Here is a 9,496-nt window from a genome sequence, read left to right as displayed (position 1 = left end):
CATTTCTCCTCTGAGGCACTCTACAGTGACTTCCAACTCCAGCAGCTGACAACGACCACTGTTGACTCCCCAGCACACTGGCAAGCACCCCCACCCCCACTGTCACATGTTCTGGACTTTCCTAATGTCTAGAACTCCAGCACCCAGCACTCTCAAACTTCCACCATCAAGTACTGCCTCTAACATGATCACCCCGCCGAAGGCTTTGAAATATGTCCATTTAAAAAGGATGGAGCTCACAGAAGAAAAAGCTGAACTCATAGTGAGACCTCAAGGCACACAAAGAAAAATTAGGCAGGAACCCTGCAAGACAGGAACATTCTAAAGACACAGTAGCAGCTTTTGGCACTGAGAGGGGAGAGAGGCAAGGCCGGACTTCCCTTTTGCTTTCCGTGGGTTAAAGTAGCACACGCAGCTAAAGAACAGAAAGCTTTTCCATCAACACCATCAACACACTTTTCTTGGGGAGCCCTTCAAGAGAGCCCCTACAAAGGTACTATCTGTCCCAAATCAGCCTGAAGAAACCTTAAGAGAATGATACCCCATTTCCTTTAAGGGTATCAAGTAGGCTTTTAGTTGCTTTCTTGAGCAACCAAGAGCGTTATTTTCAATGAGAGTTCGTTATAAGTTATTATTGGTCTTATTTACAGAGAAAGCAAGGTTGGACTCAGGGATATCTCTCTTTTCCTTTATCTTCCATTCTTAGGTTTGGAGATAGGGGTTGAAAAGAAGGAAAAGGGAATATAGGAATATATAGGGAAGATAGAACAAAAAGTAGATTAGTGAATCTACTCCTCAACTTACTGCTTCAATTGTCACTCAACAAGGTTATTTTTAATACACTGGTATAGAATTTTGTGTATAGATGCAAAATAAGTTTCTTTTTATATACAGTGGTATAGAATTCAAATTTAAGATTATTCTTCACGCACATTATATATACATGTATATATACATATATATACTCTAATATGCAATATTGTACCAATACAACTCAATTATAATACAAGGTTTAGTTCCAGTACTTTGAAAGTGTTATTGTAGGCTGTTTAGGATAAATAAGTTATACACGTAAATTGTTAGTTGATGAAATCATGGTCATATCAATTACTAGTCTATTTTTATCACAAGAATATATAACTCAGGTATAACAGATAGATATGACCCTAAAGAAAGATACGGTAAAATAGTTAGAGAAGATCTTTAAAACCCTCAGAGACATACAGAATGTGGCATTTAAAAGTGTTTTTATTCTTCTAAATATTCATTTACAATGAGACAGGTTAACTCCTGGCAACAACCAGCCTACCTCAAAGAGAATGATGAGCATCAAGAAGCTCCTTATGGAGATGGCTTCAAAAATGGCAAACCTCCCACTGGGTAAAATGTCTTCATTTCTAACAAAGATAGAATTCTGTCTAAGAATGGGCAAGCTTGGAGGCAGGCAGAGTCTATGGCCAAACTCTGCCAAGACAGGGTAAGCAAGTCCTCAATAGCTCCAGCCTCACAAATATGTCCGTCAGATATACTGAGCCAGAAGGCTGAAAATGATGCTCCAACTTTATAGAGAGTTTTGGGTGACTATTCAAGGAATAAACTGTCTCTGTCATCTTCTCATTAGGGAAGCTGCTAACCTGCACTACCCATGTACTCAGACAATTAATTTTATACCCTCTCAAGTCTCTGATGGGGTTGAAGATCAGGGAGTTTAGTTTTACAATTAGCCAAGAAGAGACTTGATACCCTATGAGAATATATAGGGGGACGTAATCCCCCTCAGGAACAGTCATAGGGGAGGGGAATAATGGGAAAATGGGGGGGGGAGGAATGGGAGGATACAAGGGATGGGATAAACATTGAGATGTAACAAGAATAAATTAATTAAAAAAATAAAAATTAAAAAAAAAAAACAAAACAAAACAAAAAAAAAAAGATACACATGGTATATAGTCACTTACAATTGGATACTAGCCCAACATGGATGTCCTCTGAGAGTCTTCACTCAGCAGGGGATTGGGATAGATGCTGGAACTTGCTATTGGGACTCCAGGTGAGAGAGGAATGGGAGAATAGGGAGATAGAAGGACCTAGAGTATCCAGGAGCCCTACAAGAAGACCATCAAGGCTGGCAGATCTGGATTTTGGGGGGACCTGCACAAACTCCTGTACCAACCAAGGACAATGCATGAAGTAAACCTAGACCTCTTACTCAGATCTAGCCAATGGACAGCACATCTTCCACAGTTGTGTGGAGAGTGGGGACTGACTCTGACATGAACTCTGGTGGCCCCTATTTGACCACTTCCCCTTGATGGGGAGGCCTGGTGACACTCAGAGGAAGGGGAAGCAGGCTACCAGGATGAGACCTGATAGGCTGTGATCATATGGTGAGGAAGGAGGTCCCCTTCTGTCAAAGATCTAGGGGAGGGGAATATGGCAAAAGAGGAAGGGAGGGGGAAACCAGAAGATATAAGTGAAGGGATAACAATCAGGATATAATCTGAATGATAAAATTTAATAAATAATTTTTTAAAGAAAAAAAAAACAGTTTTACAATTGAACTTAGTTGTTTAGGGGTTAAAATGCTTTTAGATCTAGATGGATGTTTTAAGTTGATAATGATGAAATATGATAGATATTGATTTACATTCAGAATTTTAGACTCACCAAGATAGGAAAGATTTTTTTCAAGGCTATCAAATACAAATAACCAAAACACTAAGAATGTAATCTTAATGACTTTCACGCAAACTCTGGTGCCACATATTTGACCATGTCCCCTGGAGGGGGAGACCTGGTGGTACTCAGAGGAAGGATAGCAGGTTACCAAGAAGAGACTTGATACCCTATGAGCATATACAGGGGGAGGAAATCCCCCTCAGGAACAGTCATAGGGGAGGGGAATAAGGGGAAAATGGGAGGGAGGGAAGAATGGGAGGATACATTAAAAAAATTTTTAAAAGAATGTAACCTTAATATAATTCCTGATTGTTTCATGGTTCTTCTTGCTATAGGCAGTTTATCGAGGATATGTGAATATATATTGCATACATATAATATATATATGTAATAATATAAATGTATATGTAAAAATTAAAAAATATATTTAATAAGAAAAAAAAGAAAAATTCTTCCCTAATTGGGACATAAAAGTCAAGGCATCGTAAGGAAGAGAGAAAGAAATAGAGGGAGCTAGGGAAAGGAAGGACTTTTATTTTTCCAAACCTATTTTAAACCTCATGAAAATCCACAGTAGTCAGGACCTCTGTGAAAGTTGTGGACTCCTCTGAGAACCACAGCTGCAGCTCTATTCACATTCTGGAAGCTTCCTTTCACGGCCATGTAACATGCTGCATCTTCTTTTTAGCTTCTGGAAGTTTCAGGTGATTTGTAGCCTCTTCCTCTATTGTTAAGTCATGGTTCTGTTTAGTGCCATTATTATTGTGTTCCATTTTATTACTCATAGGCAGATTGGAAGACAAAATTAGGGATGAAATCCTCAAAGAGGAACTTGGTAATTTCCATATGGCATCACTGCTGGGTGGGAGGCTTGAGTTGGTCATCTGCCCTGCTCTCTGTCTTTTTCACTTCCATGCTTGTGATTGCTGAGCTCCTATCGAACGCAGTGAGGGATCTTTTCCTTAATCCATATACAGGACTACTCCTTTTCATCTCATTCTTTACTTCATGATGTTCTATCATCTTTTCCGCCATCTTTCCCCATCTATTCTTTGACAAATCCCTCTGAGGCAATGGTATGGCATGCTGGACGTAAAGGTCAGTAAGGTTGTCTTTGTTTACTCTGACGTCATTTTCAGCAGCTCTGTTCTTCTGCTCCAAGGTGAGGATGAGAAGCTCCTGGGACAGCAGCTCAGGGTACAGCAGTGTGTGCAGCTGCGACCACGCACATCCCCTGCCGTAGTTGGTCTTCACTCAACATCCCAAATTTCAATGAATATGGCTATTCTTTTACATTAAGTTTGTTATCATGCCTGGTAAAGTAGCTGTGGAGCTTTCACCTCAAGCCTTGTTTCGCTACTATTTTTTTTTTAAAGATTCATTTATTATTTATACAGTGTTCTGCCTGCATGTACGCCTTCACTATAGATGGTTGTGAGCCACCATGTGGTTGCTGGGAATTGAACTCAGGACCTTTGGAAGAGCAGCCAGTGCTCTTAACCTCTGAGCCATCTCTCCAGCCCCACGCTACTATTTTTTAATGGGAGGTGTGTGTATGTGTGTGATCACCTATGCACAACTGAAGATATCAGTTACCACAAGTAATTTATTCCATAAAGAGGCTTCTGCCTTGAGCCTGGAGGGATGGCTCTAAGGTTAAGAGTTATGCTGCTCTCCCAGTGGACTCATTTTTTCACTCCAAGGACACATGTCAAATGGCTCACAACCATCTATAACTACAGTACCAGGACAGCTGACCCCTTCTTCTGGCCTCCATGGGCTCTTGCACACATATGGACACACATAGAGAGAAATAAATAGTTTTAAAGTATTAGCTCATTTAAAGAGTAGTGTCTTCCTTAAAAAATGAGAGAAAGTGTTAACCTTAACTCTATAGGAGCAAACAAGTAGCTCTCAAAACTCAAATTTTTAATGTACTCCTGCACTCAAATGTGTCTTCTAATTATTCCTTTTATGTGGTTAGAATATCATAAAAGGCTACCAGGCAAATGCCATGGTTGAATCAAATATCTGCTCAACCTCTGACACACAAAGAAGAATCCACACAGTGAGCAAGAATGGGTTCTGATAGGTGTCAGCCACAACTGATACATCTACAGCATGGCCCCTATACCTATAGCTCAGGGATGATCTGAGAAGAGGAGAGACTAAGTCAGCGGTCTCAGATGCTTACTTGCTGTGAGATAGTGTCTTACAGGAAAGTTGCATCCATTAAATCTCAGTATGGCCGCCAGGACAAGAACAGCATTATGAAGCCAGGCATGAAGATACCTTTACTTCTCATACTGAGGAGACAGAGACAAGTTGATCTCTGAGTTCAAGGACAGCCTGGTCTACAGAATCAGTTCCAGGACAGCCTGAGCTACACAGAGAAATCCTGTATCAAAACTCCAAGAAGAAAAAGAAAATGAATAAGAAAGAGGAGGAGAACAAAGATGAAGAAGAGGAGTAGAAGGAAGAGGAGGGAGGAGGAGGATGGGGAAAGGAGGAGAAGGAAAAGGAGGGAGAAAGGGAGAAAGAAGAAGGAGGAGGAAGGTGAGGAAGGGGGAAAGGAATAGGAAGAAGAGGAAGAGGAAAAAGTTGAAGGAAGAGGAAGAAGGGGAGGAGGAAGAGGAAGAAAAAGGAGGTGGAGAAAGAAGAGGAGGAAGAGGAAGGACATCAGTTGACACCCTAGCATGGAAGGTGAAACTTCACAGGTTCCCATCTTTTAAAAAAAGCTACAGGCAATCAATGGCTTCTGGGAGAATTGGTTTTCTGTAGGCATGAGCCCCTGATGTGTTATCCTGGTTATACACTCTCAACTGGTCAACCATATGCTCAGAAACATAAGAATAACAGTAAATGGGCTCAATGTGTGTGTGTGTGTGTGTGTGTGTGTGTGTGTGTGTTCTCTAATAAAGAAAAGGTCACAAATTTAAGAGGGTGTAGAATACACAGGAGAAGTTAGATTCAGGAGAGGGAATAGGAAATTATGTAAATACCGTAGTCATGTATAAAATTACACAAGCTTTTTAAAAACAAAATGAGCTGTGGAGTCAAGTGACTTGGATTTGAATAACAGATCTCTCAGTCTTAAGCTGTGTGCTTTAAACAGGTTTTTAAATTTCTATACAACTTAATTTCCGTACCCACAAAGTAGACAATAGAAGTGTGTGTGTGTGTGTGTGTGTGTGTGTGTGTGTGTGTGTGTGTGTGTTGGACATTAACTAGCACAAAATTAAAATAGTGCATTCAAAATAGTATGACCATATATACGTATATCTCGAATTTTAAAATTCAATCAATTCAAACTGCTCTCTGTATATTCACATAGATATCTTTAATTTATGTCAACTCCATGATTTTGTGAGTAAAAGCTCACTAAATAATGACATGGTTTATTGTATTAGATATTTAAACTTATGTTACCAAAAGCATGGTTCTGAATGCCATGTTAGTGGTTTAAATGTGGATGCCATACAGTGCTTCCATGGGAGTCTTGAGCAAACTAACATAAACATGTCCAACTCTAGGGAGAGGACTTGAAACCAAATAATTCCATCATTTGCATCTCTACAAGATGCAAATATAGAGATAAGAATTCTGGGATAAACAAATTGGTATGTTTGGGAATAGTATGTGAACTTCTTCCTCCCATGACATAAGTTTATAGGAATTGTCAGGGACCTGCTTGTTGAATGTCTCTAGGCTCCAAAAAGGAACCACCCAGGATGGCTCAATCCAGAAACTACTGGAAACAAGATTCGTTACCACTCTCCATCTTAATATTTACAGTTGTGGCCACTGAATGCACTATCGGTATCATTGCAAACGGGATCATCATGACTGTGAATGCAGTCTCATGGGTTCAGAAAAAGGCGGTTTCCATAAATGCTAGGATCCTGCTTCTTCTGAGTGTAACCAGAATAGGTCTCCAAAGCATCGTCTTGATAGAAATGACCTTCTGTATACTCAGCGTTTCTTTTTACAACAGTGTTTTCTATGATATCTCCAAAGTAATTTTTGTATTCTTAAATTACTGTACCCTCTGGTTTGCTGCTTTGCTTAGTTTCTTCCACCTTGTGAAGATTGCCAATTTCTCTTACCCTCTGTTCCTCAAGCTAAAGTGGAGAATTTCTACACTGATGCCCTGGCTTCTGCGGCTGTCAGTGTTTATTTCTTTCACTTTCACCATGTTCTTCTGCAAGAACACCTACACCGTCTATTCCAACAGTTCTCGAAGCTTCACCATCTACAACTTCACAACGAAATTCTACTACGTTGAGACCAAGGTGGTCAGCATGGCTTTTTTATTCAGTTTGGGAATCCTCCCTCCTCTGATCATGTTCACTACAGCGGCCACTCTGCTGATTGTCTCTCTCAATAGACACACCCTGAACATGAGAAACTGTGCCACTGGCTACGGAAACCCCAGCAGAGAGGCTCACATGCAGGCCATCAAAGAAACCAGCTGCTTTCTCTTTCTCTATATTTCAAATGCAGCTGCTCTGTTTCTGTCCGTATCTAACATAGTCAATGTTAGTCTCCTCTGGAGTATTGTGATCAGAATTGTCCTGCCTGCCTACCCAGCTGGCCATTCAGTTTTACTGATTCTTAACAACCCTGGATTAAGAAGAACATGGAAGCAGTTTCAGTCCCAAATCCATCAGTACTTACAAAATAGATTCTGATATCAGCATCCAACATGGGGGATGAAAGAACATGAGAAGTCAGCTCCACATTGCTTTTACCTAGATCTCTCGTTCCAGTCCACCTTTCTTTACAAACCCAACCTGATCCCTTCAGCTCATGCAAACTATCTGTAAAGGATTAACCATCATTAGTGCTTTGTGGTCACAATTTTAGTGATATTTAACATATTCTTGTCCTTAGCACTCTGTGTACCTCCCCTTCCTCTGCCTTAAGCAGTGACTTGACCCAGGCTACAACTGGAATACCTAGGGATAACCTGAAACCACCATCTAGCCCAGCTTTTCACTTCACAGTAATCAAGTTAGAATTTCTGGTGTTCTAACTTAGAAGCTTTTCTTGGAACTCTAGGTGGTTCTGATGTACAGTTGGGGTTGGTATAGACACCCAAGCAGAGGCTTCTAAAACTTAAGTTCTTATTAACTCCTCTCTTTCTCTCTTCAAGTGCCTTTTAACCATGTGGGACTTTTCTAAGCAATATTTGGAAATGCATTTGTGCCCACCCTCAAAGATACAAGCTAAATAGTCTGGAAAGAGCTTTCAAGGTTAACAATACAAAAAGCATCCTTCAAACTAAAATCTATCCTCTAACTTTTCTCTAGATGTGTGGCTTTATGAATTTATAGAAATGAAGGTGTACACACAAGAAGAATCCCACTGTGACGCTGCTTTTAATAAAATAAAACCTACATATCCAAACTACAATATTATTGTGACATTTAAATTTTGTATTTATTTATTGCCTGTGGGTGGGTGCATGCCCACATACCAGAACATGCATGTGGAAGTCAGAGGACAGCTTGCAGGAATCATGTCTCCCCTTCTACCAAGCGGATCCTGGAGATGGAATTCAAGTCATCAGGCCAAGTAGCAGGTGGTGAGCTATCCCAACAGCCCTATGTTTACATTTTTAAAGGGAGATAAATGCATGTATATAAATTATAAAATTTCTATAAGAAGAACAAATAGATAAGGTTTTTGTTGCTCCATTTATAGTTTTGCTTTCACAGGATAGATATTTGGTGTTTATTTATATTCCTATAGAAAATTCTCAAAATTTTGACAAAAATTATTAGCAAATGACTTCTGTATCAGATTGGGTAACTAAAATGCACGGAACATTTATACTCTGCTTTATGCCTTTCTGCCATTATTTGACCTTCAGTCCATTTTAGAAACCAAGACCACAAAGATGGTTTTCATGTCTACTCAAAAATTAGTATAAGATATTCAGCAGTGCTTCTCTGTGCACTTCCATGTGCTAACTTGAATTATGTGAATTGTGTCTATTCAGTAAACACGACACAGCTGCTAAGGCCCAGTACCATAGTCCTTTCTGTAGTTTATAATGTGACTGACTGTGAGGGTTATGATGAATAGAAACATTTGACTCAGGGTCACCAACTTAGAAATTTCAAAGAGATAATGTAACATTACCGTTGTGTGTTGTCACACTCATCTTTTTACATAGGCACTAAGGATCCAAACCCCAGGGCCTCACACTTATACAATATATACTTTACAACTGAGCCACCACTTCAGCCCCCTGTTGCAGTGAGGAAGTCGTTTTCAACATATGAAGTTCGGGATCCACAGTCAAAACAGCACCCTGTAAAACATTTCTTATTAACCTGTCTGTAGAACCTTTACTTTGCCAATCCATAGACATTCTTGGAAGTTGTAAAAATTAATTCCTAGTTTTCACTTTTAATGCAATAGTGTACTCTGGAGTATACATAGGTGGGACACAGTTTGCAGTGACTCCCATAACATTTCTTCGGCTTTCCGACAGTTCACAAGGATATGAGATGCATTTTGAGCTTCCAATACCTTGCCTTATAATGACTTCACCAGTGTGTAACATCAATGCAGGCAGAAAAGCGCTTCCATCAGGTTTTTTTTTTTAACCAAACAATCCTCTCTGTTTCTGTTTGGTTTTCATTATTTAATAGTTTAATATGTGTACAGAATGAGTTATAGTCACGTTCACCCCATTAACCTTTTACTCCTCCTCTTTGCTTGCTGAAACTCTCTTTCCCAATAAGACACCCCTGTCCTACTTTAGTGAGACTTGTGTGTGTGTGCGTGCGTGGGTGCGTGTGTGCAT

The 9,496-nt window shown here is 39.9% G+C and overlaps 1 protein-coding gene and 1 pseudogene across 1 annotated transcript; one reads left to right on the top strand and one right to left on the bottom strand.

Annotated features, from left to right (window-relative positions):
- Nucleotides 1–3,332: 3,332 nt before the first annotated feature.
- Nucleotides 3,333–4,984, bottom strand: LOC127194815 (ashwin-like; annotated as a pseudogene).
- Nucleotides 4,985–6,410: 1,426 nt separating this feature from the next.
- On the top strand, nt 6,411–7,370 carry LOC127194206 (taste receptor type 2 member 39-like). Its single transcript, XM_051151528.1, has one exon. It carries the CDS (start codon nt 6,411–6,413, stop codon nt 7,368–7,370), a length of 960 nt encoding a protein of 319 aa, XP_051007485.1.
- Nucleotides 7,371–9,496: the final 2,126 nt, after the last annotated feature.

This window comes from Acomys russatus, chromosome 10 (genome assembly GCF_903995435.1).
Source record: "Acomys russatus chromosome 10, mAcoRus1.1, whole genome shotgun sequence".
Classification (NCBI taxonomy): domain Eukaryota; kingdom Metazoa; phylum Chordata; class Mammalia; order Rodentia; family Muridae; genus Acomys; species Acomys russatus.
This window is presented reverse-complemented; position numbering and strand designations above follow the sequence as displayed.

What these genes read in the sequence shown, in the direction of transcription:
- LOC127194206 (XM_051151528.1), top strand. Translation starts at nt 6,411, where the DNA reads ATGGCTCAATCCAGAAACTACTGGAAACAAGATTCGTTACCACTCTCC.